Below are 15,425 nucleotides of genomic sequence, written 5' to 3'. Positions count from 1 at the left end.
CCTGTAATGCTATGATCCTCTGTTGTCACCTCCTCATCAAGAGGAAAAAGGATAAAAACTAACTACTCTATCGTACCTGCTGCTTAGTGGACACAACGGCACACAACAGAACTCAGTTTTATACCAGTAGCTCACAGATACTTTAACTTTTGTGACTTTTTCACGGACTAGTACTAGGAGCTAACGCTAAAAACATAGGGGATGTGCGTGGCAAGAATTTTACCGTAAATACATCTTTAATGACCGTGGCATATAGGCCATTGCAAAACGGGAAATATTACATTTTTATGACATTTAACCTCACACGATACGATTTTGCACAAGCCTATCAATGTAAAAAAACTTTTTTCTACGAAGAATTGATGTGTCTGTTCTTAATCTAATGGATCCATCTTTTTTTGCAGGTGGTACAGACTTAACTCTAAGACGGGGAAAAAGGAGAAAGAGAGAGGAGACATCCAAGTCACCATCCAGTTCACCCGTAACAACCTGACAGCCAGCATGTATGACCTAGTCATGAAGGACAAGGGAGCCTCCACCTTCAGCAAGCTAAAAGAGCGCATGAGGGGGAAGAGGAGATCCAGTGAAGACGACTCCTCCTCGGCCGTCCTCCCGAGCGGATATGGCTCCCTGTACCGCATGCGCCAACGACTGCCAAGCGACGGAGGAGGAGAGGAAGATTACGAGGACGATGAGGGGGGCGAAGTCCGGCGGAGTAAGATGAGGACGTTCTTTTTGAGGGGCAAGTTGCGGAAATCGTCGGACACTCGCTCCAGCACGTCTCTGGGCTCGGAGAGCAGCGAATCATCATCTCGAGGTGGGAGCCTCAGCCCCACCGCCGGGATCAGTGTGGTGGTGTCGGACCTCTCCAACTCCCCCAGTAACAGCAGCAACTTCACCGCAGACAACAGTCCAGGTGAGAACGACTCCAAGCTTGTATTAAACTGAAGATCATTTTTGTTTTATGGACTGTGGTGTATTGTAGTTAGAAAAACATTTGTTATAATGCAGACACACACAGTTTTGTGTTTTTATATTTGTGGAACAATCCTAGAGTTTTKTTCCAGAACAGCGGTTCCCAAACTTTTAGCTTTAGGCCAACAAAATCCAAAAGCAGAGATTTGTTATCTGGACTGTTAATGGTTAAAGTGAATTAACCTAACTTATAATGACAGAACAAACACTGTTTTACAACAATTATAACACATATCCTTCATTCGGTCATTTGCTAAACACAGTGGGAAGCCAATGAGTACATAAAGGTACAAGTGAGTTAAAAAATGAGATACAGTCAAAAACAAAAGTCGACTCTCTTTTAAATGTAGGCTTTTATCTATCAGGACATTATAAAAATCCTTACCCGGTTTTAAAGTTATACAAATCTAACCTGAAGTGTACAAACACAACAGATTTAAGAATGACAAATAAAGCTAAAATAAAAAGGCTGTCTGAAAAAGTAAGTCCTGCCTTGCTGTTTCCTCGTGATCCAGAAAGTTCAGGAGCTTCTGATCAAATATACTGATTCACTGATCATCATCAGCGTGAGCTCCTCTAGAGAAGCAGGAGTTTAGTTTGCTGCTCTGGAGCCGACAGGTGTGTGTTAATTAATGCCGAGGAGGAAAGACATCAACAATGACCTAAGAGAAGTGATTGTTGCTGCCTCTAGCAAATTTGTAGTTCATCACTCTGCCGTAAACAATATTATTCACAAGTAGAAAACACCACAGCTGCCAGTCGAGTGGACAAGTTGACAAAATCACCCTAACGTCAGACTGTGTAACACTCAGAATTGCACAAAAATATTAAAATAAATTAATTAATCCAAGAGCTCCAACTTAAACTCTACAAGCCACAGTGAGCAGGGTGAAGGTTACAGGTCATAACAAGACAGCTAGAAAAAAAACTGAACAAGTACAATGTTTTTGGAAAAGTGTCCTTAAGAAATCTCTTTTCAAATAAAAAAAACAAAACATGGCCGCACAATGTAGGTTTGTGAATCTGATTAAACTAAACGACATTTGGAACAATGTCCTTTAAACAAATGAGACAGAAATAGAAATGTTTTCCCATAATGCACAGCGGTTATATTTGGCAAAAACCAAACACGGTTTTTATTATTAGCTTATCAGCTCAAACACGCTGGTGAAGAGTTGATGATTTGGGTTTGTTTTCTATTTTAGTTTTGCTATTATTTACATGGTGTAACCTGTTGTGTGTTTTTATACACTAGAGGTTAGGTTTGAATAATTCTAGAGTCTGGTAAAGACCATAACTTTTTTATAATACTCATGTCTTAAAGTGCCTGTGATATGCCTATCCTTCAAATACAAAAAGTCAAAGAAAATATCTTCATAGTTAAGAAAATTGGCATAAAACACACAATTAAACCCATTTTGTCACATAACTGGCATATTTTCCTTTGAATTTGGTTCGGCTAAAGTGAAACAGGAAGTGACATCAAAGGTAATAAGAAAAAAAAGAAATAAGAAAAAAATTGAGTCAAATCAAGTATTTTAAGAATCTTACCAAGTAAAATTTTCTTACTCCATTGGCAGACATTTTTGACTAAATTTGAGTCAAATTTTCAGGCTAACAAGACAAATAATCTTACACATTCTGAAAACAAGATTATTATTCTTACACAATCAGTTCTTGTTTAGTAAATCAGTCTCAAAACAAGATCAAAAAKACTTTTTGGCTGATATAAGATTTTAAAACTTGGTTAGGTGGACAATGCTCTGTTTACATGCAGACATTCCCCTTTAACATCACTTCCTGTTACTTCACATGCAAATATCTCAACAACTGTTCATCTCAGTAGTGTGAAATTTCTTTTGCTATATGTTATCCATGTTATCTTTCCAAAAGTGCAATCACTTTTATCACAAAAAAAATTGATGTCACAGGCACTTTAATATGTAAAACCCTAGAATTGGAAGAGTTTGGACCTTACTCCAACCCTCACCCAGCTTATTGTTTGATTGTGTATTTGTTGTGTATCTGTTGCAGAGCACACGACCAACACGTCGCCCAAGTCGTCCTCTCTCAAATGTGACTTTGATTCGGAGGCCGGTGAAATCACCATCACAGTGCCTCAGTCCGCTGTTTGCGTTAACGGAAGCCATGCTTACGACGTCCAGCCTCCGGACCGAGGCTCGGGAAAACCGGCAGGTTCTTTAGGCCTGGGACCGTTGCAGAAGTCTTTGCCCCTCTCCGTCTCTTTACACAACCTCGGCACCTCCACCCGCGACCTCCCCAAGGGCCTCGTGGGAGACGGGCGGCGCTGGTCTGTGGACAGGCCCGGCGAGGAGGAGAAAGCCGCCATAGCGGCAGCCATGGAGAAAAGTGGCCCCGTGCTGGGCGAGGAAGATGAGCGGCTGGAACTAAAAGCTGCCTCGGCGTCTTCTGCTTCGAAGGCGGAGCCGGAGAGCCTGGGGAAAAAGCAGAGGAAGAACTTGTTCTCACATGGGCGGGGTGAATCTGGAGGGAAGGGTCAGAGTCGGTGGAAGGACGAGTCTGAACAGGTCTCTGCTGTCTCTCAGGAGAAACACAAGGGTTGGTTTGGATCAAAAGACCCGCACAGCAAACYCAGGTGAGATGCTCTCTGTCGTTAGATCTGATTTGATCAGAGAATAAAACACACCTTTGACTCCTTCTTACAGCTTTAAACTGGTGACGAGTTTTCCTTTCAGGTGTAATACAAATGACATGGAGCTGGCAACACGGTCATGAGACCAGCTGCTCCGCTGAAAATAATTTCCTCCATCATAATTATATAAACTGAGATATTTTAATCGCTGGGGATTTTATTGTGGGAACAACATGACAAAAATRCTTTTAATGGACAAGCAACTGAGACAGATTTACACAAATATTTATGTTTAACTGGAAACTGTATTTGAATTAAACTACTTGCTTAGAGAAATTAAGACGTAAGGTATTACTTTAGGTTGTATATTTATTTTGAAAAACTAGAKGGATGTTTTTTGGCCTTTTTTGAAGTGGTGGCTTTGTAGAAAAATGAATAAATATCTATCCAAATGTAGAYAGCTCTTTGAACGGCCTCAGTTTGGAGAATTATAAAGTTGTGTTTTTTTGCTGATGTGTCTAAAGTGCTACAACTGGTTCTTTAACTTTCTCCTAATTGTTTTTTTTTTAAACAATAAGGTTAAAGAACCGGTTTGTTTTTTCCACAGCCAACCCTGAGGCACGTCATTATGGCACACTTAAACACCTTTTTCTGGTGAACAACTCCTCGTCACTCTGTGGTGTTTTGAGATTTATTGAGGATCACGTAGCAGAGTCACCACCTCTACAAATACACAGATTTGTTATCACCTGCTTGTTTTGAACTCGCGTTACGTCATTATGAGTTTGGCATTACATGTTTGTTATGCCAGAAATAGTTCTAGGTCTTRCTAAAAGTGCCCCAGGCTACCCGGGAAGTGCTACAGCTAGTTGCTGCTATTTGCATTTGCAAACAAACACAGAATAATATGCAAATATGGTGTAAAAGTGTATAAAATAGTATTTTCATGAATTTCTATCATTTTTTTATTTCTTTTAGATTGAAGATGTTTTAAGAAGGCAACGTCCCAATTAGGTTTTTGCTGTGTTCAGACTGGTCAGTAGTTCATCAGTGCTGTTGGACTTAAATTCAGTTTCTCTAAACTAAGGTTGGTTAAAAAGCTACTGCAAGTAGTTAAAAAAATTTCACAGTACCTAACTTCAAAATGGCTGGAATATTCCYTTAAACACGCAGCAGGTCACATTAGCTGCGTTACCATCCTCGTGTCTGTGTGTACACAATAAACAAGTTTATAGCAACACTTTAGACCTTTTTGATAGCTAATAATAGCCATATTTACACTGAGCTAATAGCTTTATTTACTCAACAGAACAGGTTAAAGTGATACTGATTTAATTTCCAATCAGTTCAATCGTCGTTTTTTTTCAATATGGAGATTATGTATTCAGTAAGACATAATAATGTTATTTATGTATTCGTATGTCCCAGTAAAACTTGTAGTAAAAATGGCTACAGCAGGGTTTTGGTGGACTTGTTTATTCGCTGTGCACCGACGTGGCTCAGGAGTGCCTCCAGCTCTGAGCACACCTCTCCTGGTCTTAGTCTCTGGTTACAGCAGGTGTCTGCAGTGCAGATAAAACGTGGAGCAGCTCTGGTCAAATTAGCCTCAGAATATCGGTAGTATTGTTGGGCGAYGGTATCAGTTTTCTGGAAAGGCCGTAGTGTGACGTTGAGAAATATTTGCTCCCCCTGAGGTCGTTGAGTGCGAAGGTTTTATGCCAACATATGCGATGTGCGTGTGGGCAGGCAGAAAGAAGGGAAGGTAACCCAGTTTCTATTTATTTTTCACCTGTAACACAAGCACAAGCTAAAGTGGGTAATTCATTAAATGGGGTGTCACCGGTTGTACCGTACAYTCTCCTGTATTGTTCCTTTGTGGTGAAATTCTCCTGCACTGTTAGATTTTTATGCACATGATTAATCTTTAATTCAGGCGCTTTTACTTCCATTTCTCAGTCAATTCGCCTAACCTAAAATGTAAATAAAATATTGAACTGATAAGRCTTGTGCTGATTGTGGCGAGGTCAGCTATTTTGGACCATAGTACACACAGTGCCCTTCTGTTAGCGCTCTGACTGGACAGATTTGCAGCCTGCACTAATAAGGGCACATATATAATCACCACATCCTCCTACATTTTTTAAAATTATTATAAACAATCCATTATGGATCAGTGGAAATAAGAAATATGTCAGAGCAAGTAAAATGATAAGTGAGTTAAGTACAGGGAGGTCACAGTTAGGGGAAGTAAAACAAAAAAACATCACTTCATGCTCACTGTTTACCAAGTGACAGATTGACAGGAGAACGTTGTGGAGCATTTAGAACCTATAAAACACATTTTTATCTTAAGTAACTGGTTGAGACTAAAACAGGTCTGAAAGCAGGMGGTTTGGGACCAGAAAGTCACAGTTTCAGTTCCCTCGCCGTGCTCATACTTTGTAGTGTCCTTGAGCAAGACACCGAATCTCCAACTGCTCCTAGGTGCTTAAATAGCTGCCCGCTTGAATGAATCTCACGTGTGATGGGTCCAACGTAGCAAACAAAATTGTCATTGTATACAATGATGAAAATACATAGCACTTTTTAAAGAGGTTTAGTCTTAAAGGGCACTCTGACTAGTTGTAACATTAAACATTATTAGCTAAATATTTACTTCACCTAAAAAAACGAGACTGTAAAAATAATGTAGGCTGTTAAATTTTTATAAATGTAAAAATATATTGTCACATGGATGTCGTTATGTACACTGCAATCATACTGGGTAAATGATGCTTACTAAGTTCTCTGGTGCAAGCCCCATTCAGCTTGATTGTTAATTTTGGACTTTGACGTTCACAGAGTGGAGAATGACTGAGCCTGCAAATGAAAATGATGTTGGAGGTCAACAGAGCCGCTGCGTGGAAGGAACCACARCTTAGCCTATTAGCTTTTGCGTTAGCCCCTGAGCTAATTTGACGCTATGATGTTAGCTCCCGGGCTAATGTTRCCTCATGAGCTAATGCCACATATTTATTTGTAATATATCTGTGGCATCAGCTCCCAAGCTWRTAATATTAGCTCAGGAGCTAAGGCTAATAATAATAGCTTAGAGCTAAAGTTGCACACAGTATATTAGTATTAGTGTTAGCTCCAGAAACAACTAAACATCATGTTTGTTTCAACTCATCTTTTGTGCAGAACATAGAAGCAATAGAAAATATTMATTTGTCACATATTATAGCTTTTTAGCCTTGGCTCTTTGTGTTTTAGTCTCAACTGTAACCCATCATCATCATCCCCAAAATGGAGAAATACTTAAGTGAAAAATGTAATAAACATATACAGTTTTTAAGCAATTAAATGTTTTCACATTTCTAAAACAACATTTAGTAGAATGGAGGAATAACAATGCATTAAGGTCTACATGTTCAAGTAGTCAGAGATCCCTTYAATATTACCTAATGTAGCATTTTATTGAGAATGAGTTTAAGACTCAAACACATAACATACAATCAGAGTAAAAGCAGAGTGTACAACAGCAATATCATGCACAAAACCATATTACAACAGATTTTTCCTTGCCATGGTGACACTTGTGGTAAAAAAAAAACTAAATAAGTATTTGTATGTGAAATAGCAGCTGTGCATAGTATTATTGCTGAATATTTATTCTTGCGTTGATTGACTCAAGTGCTTTTCATAAAAATCCCTTCGTTCTCAAACTAGGTTTACATGCACAAATAGCCAAAAAAGTTTCTTGATTCTTAAATTGCTTTTTAAAAGCCTGATTTTAAAAATGACTAGCCATCAGCCTTAATAAAAGTGCTCAAACAGGAGTTCAAAATAATGGGGCCAAGATAAATAAAAGTAAATTGCATTAGAACAAACATTATAGGAGCTTTTTGAGTGGAATTAAGTCTAGATAGGTCCTAAATGGACGAGATGAGTGACTCATACTTAAGCAATTTTCACTAAACAGCTGCTCCTGTGTTGTATGTTTTTTTAATCAAATATCATAGTGATGTATGGTTTTTATGGTTTTCCTTGTGTTGGGAAGCCCCTGTTTTAAAGTAGGTTCTACACAAGCCTTTAAAGGAATAATTTGGTTTGATATGMGGTATCAGGCAAACACCTTCTGCAGTCTTGGCTTTAGCTGTATGATCAAATGAAACTAACTGAGAGGACTGTTTGCCCTTCCTTTCACAGCCTGGTGGTCTTCWCTAAATTAGAGCCCAGCAGTGACCCCAACCTACCACCTTTTCCACCTAGCCACCACCCCCTAGGTCCCCTTGCAGATTCTGCCTCTTTGRTTTCTACACTGCACCACACTAACCCCTTCTGCCATTTGCCCACCGCACCCTTTCCTTTATCCCTCTGCAACCCATTCTACTCGCTCCAGCAGCACAACCCTTTCTGTGAAGATTTACTAACCACTCAGCTGCTAAAAGCTTCACCACCTCCTTTGCCTCATCTTTCCAGCTCCAGACCCCCCATTACCCAACTTTTTCCACAGCCAAGTAACCCTAACCCTGTTCTGACCCATGATAATCCATCTGTAGAGGACAGCAACACGGACACTGATCCACACAGCGAAGTGACATCCAGAGTTGAGAAAATACCTCTTCCTGCGTTTCCCATGGAAGGGAAGGAATCTCTACCGCAGAAGCCATCAAACCCTTTTCTGTCTGAACCAGATTCTGAATGGGATAACTCTTTTGATGCATTTGCAGCTTGCAGGCTGCAGTCCACTGATGACCTCACCACAGGAAGCAGAGCACTGCAAAATGCAGTCAGTGACCAGCCACTGGAACACTACAATAATAAAAACGAGCAATGGACCATCATAAATGCTGATGAAAACACAAATAATAATGACTCTCTGTATCATCAGCCTGAGGACACGTTTTTATTTGAGATGTCTACGATTCCCAGCCAGGTGAAGTACAGTAACACTTATCACCATGACACTTTCCAACATTTTCTTGAAACAATCCCAGAGCACAGAAGCTTTGAGAGCGATGAATTAACTTTTGAAACTCCCACTAACTCTGCAAAGCTGAGTCCTCGCACCGAAACCGAACAGGACAGCAACACTACTAGTAGTTTAGACACTAACATTAATCCAGCTGCCTTCAACATTTTTGCCACACCGCTAAGCAGCAGCTCCCCAGACCCGAGTACGTCTGGCATTGGCAGTTCAACAGAAGATGATGGCTTCTCCTATTTTTCCTGTCAGTCAGACAAATTTTCAGCATCGTCCTCTGAAGCTGAAAGCAACACACTCCAATTTGAGAAGTCAGCTGTGGAAAAAAATGTAAAACCCTCAGAGCCTGAAGAGAGTATTGCTGACAGGTCAGATGATCTATTGATTTCTGTTTCCAAACAAACAATAACGAAGAATGAAGATCACTGGGAAAAACTCGACCTGAGCAGTTCAGAGGTGTCTTTGACACCTGAAATACCAACTCTTAGACCTGTAGCTGCTAACCAGGACAGTGAAAGCAAAAGTGAAGACACTCAGATACCAAACACTTTCAATTTGTTCCCTGATCTGTTGATGAAACCCTTAGAACCTCAGCTAAAATCCTTTGTTTCGTCACAGTCAACCAGTGAAATCAGAGAAGAAAGTACAGCTCCTACAGTGGATTTTTTTAAGGATTTTGATTGCTTTGTAAAAAATACTGAAGATCCAATGATTCCTGAGTCTCCGTTTGGGGACTTACTTTCCACACTACCATCATTAGACATCATAACTTCATCTCCTTGTGCCAAGCTTGATATGTTAAATGCAACTTTTGAGAATACTGTTTTGGGAGAGCAGGATGTACCGTTTAGCTATTTCAGTGATTCTCACGACATCAGCCACACTGAGAACAGTCCTAGTCAAGACTTTGGTAGTAATTTCTTACAAGCACAGACAGCTGATCAAAGTAGCAGCACCTTTCTTCAAAGCCCTTTTGTCAGTGCCCACCTGCAGAATTACCAAACCAGTGATTCTCACCCACGCTTTGAAGATTTTGACATCTCGGATCAGAATGACACTCCGGACTCTGGAAACTCAACAATCTGTGGGGACTTTAGTGACATTCAGACAACTACTGGTTTTTCAGCGCTAGAAGATGGTAGGAATGAATCAAAGTCATTCCAGGATGATATCAGCCAGACCTACAGTTTCACAGAATCCCCCTATTGGGCTCAGGACAAGACTGAACATCTCAAGACAAGCCTCCCATTTGGAGATGGATTACAAATCCCACCCGCACCACTGCTAGGCTGGGATACGAGCTTTAAATCAAAAGACCTCAACAATGGAAAGGTAGAGAATCAGCATGGCACCTTAGTTGAGATGTTTTCAAATTGTGACTTGGGACAAGACGCTAAACTTCAACGATCCCATTCTGTGGGTGCTCTCACACCTGCGTTAGACAACACCCTCGTGCCATCTTTCGGGAGCGATCCCAATGTGGCGCAGGGGTCTTTCTCGACTCAGTTTGACCCCGTCTTTCCCTTTCCTACCTCCTTTGATCCTCCTCTAACTCCTGAAAGCAGTAGCCTCCCTGTAGCCCTCTCTCCTCTTGCAAATATTTCAACGACAATGCCTCTCAGCCCAGCGCACGGTACCTCACCAAAACCAGCACTGGACGACACAGAGCAGCAAAAGGAAGCAGCCGACCAGCAGAGCAGGTGAGGTCGCACATGTTCGGTGCTTGGTGAAAAGGTGACGCGTTTCCTCCTGTTGCTCCTCTTCCGCCTGCTTCTCTTCTGTGCCAGCTCTCAGGGGTGTTCTTCTTTGTGGTGTGACCTTCGATGATTTATCACTTTGTTAAAACAAACATGCACACACACACACACACATACTTGTGTTAACAGGACTCTTCTGCAGGTTTCTTGTGTGTGTTTACTGGTTATGGTAACAGGAGGGGAAACTAAAGCCTCAGCCCAATTAGCAGTTATTATTTTGCCCTGATTCCAACAACAAATGACATCTACCTCTCAACACACACACATATTTACACACAGAACCACCACCCCCCAGCCCCCAGCCCCATCCCCACGGGGACACCTAACGTCACACACACTCATCGTGACATTTTATTCTGAAATCTGGCTTTTTTATGAGGGTTTTCTGAGGCAATAAAAGGTGTTGTTTTGTTATTTCCTTTCACCTTGTGGTAATAACACATTTAACACAATTCAACATGTTTGATTGCACCTATGCATGCAATTAAGTCCCTTCAAGTCAGGTTTAATTCTCACCACTTTTTCAAAGAATGTTACTCTTGTTTATTCTCCTTCCATCTCAGTTACTGAACTAACATTTGTTTTGGGTTTAATGGGAGTTTTCATATCTGGTGTCATATTGGAAGTGTAGAAAACAGTTTATTGTGTTGAAAAYGAGCCTTAAATGACCTGAAATCAAAGTCAGTGTCTGTAAATGCAAGTCAAGGCAGCGTCTCGTGTAAATGTAGGTCACTGACACAGGAAATTGTCTTCCTGTGCTGTTTGACAGTTATTGTCTCCGAAGATTCTTTGGGTTCAGATATTATGTTTAGGTTGTTAGTCAGTCCCCAAAAAGGAAACTATAAWTTCTAAACATAACCATTGTTTTCAGTGGACACTTTTGTTCCAAAGAAAACTAGGATTCTGTGTGATTTCCTACCATAAAAGCTCAGTTTAAATTTTGAACTTGTGACCTGTGTCACAAATAAAAATTGCATTTTTTTATTTGATTTATAATGGAAGAAGTGAAACAAAACAAAATATTTTTTGTCTGTAAAAAATAATGCTGAGTCCTGAATTTGTTGAAGCTGAAACTGAATGGTTGAAATTAAAACAAGCAGAGCAGAACTAAAATGAGCAAACCTGTAACTGTTAGCTAAAATTTGCTAAATTGTATGTTTTAAAGCTAATGACTAAAACAGTAGCTGAAAGCTAAAATATCAAATAATTGCTAAAAGCTATGTATTAGCTACAAAAAAAAGCAAAACTGTAGCTAAAGGTTGAAAATAACAGACCTGTAGCTAAATGCTAACATTTATAAAACCATAGCTAAAAGTAAAAATCAGCAAAAATTTTAGGTAAAACTTAAAATTGGCTAAACAGTGGCTAAAAGCTAAAAATAATCAAATCATTGCTAAAAGCTAAAATTAGCAATGTTGTAGATACAAGCAAAATTAGCAAAACAACAGCTAAAAGCTCATAATACCTGTATGTATATGCTAAAATTAGCAGTACCTTAGGTAAAAATTTAATTTGCTTAACAGTGTCTGAAAGCTAAACATAGCCAAACTATAAATTAAAGCTAAATTAACCAGAACTGTAGTTGAAAGCTAAAAGGAGCAGGAGCTAAAGCCTAAAATTTGTAAAACCATAGGTTAAAGCTTAAAATGGCAAAACAGAAGGTAAAAACTATGGGAAGAACAAATTTAAAATTAGCAAGACATTAGCTACTGGCTAAAAGGAGCATAGGAAAACCCAAATATATTAAGAATGCACGAGTAGAGTTTAGAGCAACATTTTTTTGATGGAATTAAAGAGAACTTAATGCATTTCTATGGGAATAAATGTTTGAACATGAAGTTAAATAATTCAGAAAGTTAAAGCAGATGATTCCATGTTAAGACAAATCTTTTCATACATGAATGATTAAAATTCCACAAATTAAAAGTTAAAACACTTATAAATAAGCAAAAATATTGCATTAATGCTGAGTTACCTTTCAAACTATAAAGAAACTAGATTTGTACAACAAATAATAAACAAAAATCCTATTTTTAAGCTTCTCTTCAGGACTAAATGTCAGTCAACCAAAACAACAGGAGAATACACTGGTATTAAAATGATGTAATGATGTTCTTATAATAAGTACTATAGTATTTGTAATCCCTCTGGGTCACAATAAAACTCATAACATTTATCTTATTATGGTTTGGATGTTGATTTTTGATTTCACAAATACCATTGCTTAAAAGAAAAAATAGTTTGACTATAAACATTGAAATGATTTTATTCTGTTTTTTAAATTTACATTATTTTTAATCTTTAAATAAAAACACAGCTCTGACCAACTACAGCACAAATACAAGTTCATTAGTGTTTGTTTATTATTTAGGCTTATATATAAAATGTTACTGGGTGATAACTTATTTTTATCTTTTTTTCAGACTAGGTAAATATTGAAAGAGGAAGGAAAACTTGAAAATTGTAGTGAAACTTAATGGGCTGATAAATAGATATGCCTAATAACGAGACCTCCAGTATGAACACCAGATGTTGTTTTTCAGCTTTTTGGAGAAATCACCAGTAGGCAGCTGAGCAGTCAGGTGTTGGGTCATGTCTTAATCTTTACTGTGAGTAAATAATGTCTGTATCTGGTTCTGTCAAGCCCCCACTTAGTGAAGCCCCTGACGACTGCCATGCTGGCTGAGGAGAAGCGGTCTGTGCTGGCCACCGGCCTGGAGAAGCTCAAGTCCACCATCCACCCGGGGAGGAGCAGCCAGAACACTGAGCAGGAGACAGACAGGAGCAAGGTATGCTTTCTCCACTCGATAATTTCATTCATGCCGTTGTTGCAGAAATAAAGAAAGAATACCTCATATTATGACACAATACTGGATGCATGGGTCGTAACACAACAAATGAAAGAGATCAAATGATTCTAGAACAGATTTATTGCTGGAAAATACTAAAATGATGCACCATAGTAGTTTTTTAATATAGATACAAAATATCTGTCAATCAAATTACTTTCAGCTCATTTATATAGCACCAAGTCACAACGAGTGTTGTCTCAGGGCACTGTACAAAAACATTCCTATACATTATAAAATGCCAGTTAGTAGATACTATCAATTAAAGGGAGTAGATTGTGTGGAATCTACACTTCCTCAGTCTCCCATCCTGAGCCACACATTGGCAACAGTGAAAAGGAAAAAAAAAAATCCCTTTTTAACAGGAAGAAACCTCCAGCAGAACCAAGCTCAGGATGGGCATCTGCCTCGACTGTCTGGGTTTGAAGATAGGAAAAAGACAAAGACAAACACAGAATGACTGGTCCAGGTGCATTTTCTATGAGAAGAAAAACACACTTTACTGATAGAAATAATTAAAACAACAAACATGTAGAGTGAATTAAGAAATAACTCAGGAAACCTAAGCCTAACTGTAGGATTTATCAAAAGGGAAAGTCTTATAGAATAGAAAGCTTTATTTGTCTGACACTAAAGGTTACAGAAATATGTCTTCAACAACTAGGCTGGTTTAAACTTCGAGTCACATGTCTTGTTCCTCCCCATTGAGTGACAAAAAATTGCGCAATTTCTGTCTGCTCTCCTGCTGCTATCCCCTGGTGACAGCCGTCGTGTACATTGCCCCCAGTCAGAACTCTGCGGCACGGACCTTGCGGCTCGGAACGTGTGATTGGTCAGAACTTCATGGGTGTGTTTTGTTATTGGGGAGCAAGACAGCGGTCCAGCCGCAGCACTGAGGAAGGAGCTGGACCAGAGCAGCTCTTCCTTCTGCATGTGATTCTGTTTAAAATGATTTTTCGTCTAAAGCTTAAAAGCGCTAGAAGAGCAGCTGGTTTGGTTCCTATTGAACGTGAGCATGTAGCTGATCTTCACGTCTTTTTTCCATCACCACCGTTAACAAAAACAAAAAACAAAACAAAACAAAAAAAGCAAAGTTTTTCCTCCGCGGACTTTTCACCCAACAAAACACTGATCATTGAATGAAACCCGATCAGGAGAAAGATGTCCAAAATTACGCAATCACCGACCCGCTGTCTCATGCTGTATTTGAAGTATAACCCAAGCTTAAGTCTAGTCTTTAAAAGTAATGTCAGCTTCATGGACGAAACTGGAAACTGGAATGCCTCCCATTCTACTTTTAGAAACTCTTGGAACCACAAGTAAACCTACAGTCTGAGAGCGAAGTGTTCTGTAAGGAAACTATGGAACAATGAAATCTTTAAACTCCAAGAAGGGGCCACATACGTGGACAATAATGCTCTGATAGCATTATCCCATTTGTTGGGTTTATTTCCTGTCATGTTCCAAAGTATTCATTGACCATACATCTACAACCAACGAACATTTGGAATTAACCCAATTCAAGATGGTGGTCACAGCCACCTGATTCTAGAAAATACAAGAAATGGGTGTAACTTGGTCTGTTTTATATTTGATGATATAGCAGCAGTCATTTATAACACTTAAGCTTGACATTTTGCTATGTTGCATTGATGTTTGACAGAAGTGGCTATAATTGTATCTTTTCTCATTATGCGCTGATTTAAAGAGGGCAGTTATATACATTTCTTAACCCTCCTGTTATGTTGCGGGTCAAATTGACCCGTTTTAAAGTTTAAAAACTTTAATAAACGGTTGAAAGTATTTTTTCTGCATGAAACCTTTTCTATTTGTCCTAATAGGTATAAATTACATATAAAATGAAAATGGTTCATTGTACATTTTGGCAGCCCCCCGCGCGTCTATTACATAGATACTGTTCGGGTCATTTTGACCGGGCAGTCAAAAAGAAGAGTAAAAAAGGGTCGAAAGTATCCAGTACTATTTGGTTTTTTTTGCAACTGTGAGACATATTTCACCTCAACACATACACACACATGCTGGCWKATATTGGGACAATGTGGTACAAGTTGATTGAGCAACTTCCACTGCTTTAGGCCCCAATGTCACAGTGGATGAAGGTTTGTAGAAGTCAGAGGTTGCTGCTCATTTAAAGAATAAAGTTTATTTTCAATGTAAATCTTCATGAATCATTTGTCTTGGTTTTTAATTAGCGTCTCAGTTTGACCCAGAACAGAATAGGTGTGTCAAGTTCAATTATAAAC

General features: G+C 39.2%; 1 protein-coding gene across 2 annotated transcripts in view; it reads left to right on the top strand.

Annotated features, from left to right (window-relative positions):
* Positions 1–15,425, top strand: part of rab11fip5a (RAB11 family interacting protein 5a (class I)) — a 43,187-nt gene that overhangs the window by 24,822 nt on the left and 2,940 nt on the right. The window contains exons 2-5 of one of the 2 annotated variants that reach the window (XM_014018017.1): positions 405–916; positions 3,010–3,592; positions 7,778–10,255; positions 12,957–13,101. In XM_014018017.1, coding sequence (XP_013873471.1) covers positions 405–916; positions 3,010–3,592; positions 7,778–10,255; positions 12,957–13,101 — 3,718 coding nt within the window. The remainder of the gene's footprint in view (positions 1–404; positions 917–3,009; positions 3,593–7,777; positions 10,256–12,956; positions 13,102–15,425) is intronic. The other variant, XM_014018018.1, reaches the window with a different exon arrangement.

The sequence above is a fragment of the Austrofundulus limnaeus genome, unplaced genomic scaffold (genome assembly GCF_001266775.1).
Source record: "Austrofundulus limnaeus strain Quisiro unplaced genomic scaffold, Austrofundulus_limnaeus-1.0 Scaffold181, whole genome shotgun sequence".
In the NCBI taxonomy this organism is placed as follows: Eukaryota; Metazoa; Chordata; class Actinopteri; order Cyprinodontiformes; family Rivulidae; genus Austrofundulus; species Austrofundulus limnaeus.
The sequence above is the reverse complement of the archived record's forward strand: the minus strand, read 5'-3'. Positions and strand labels throughout refer to the sequence as shown.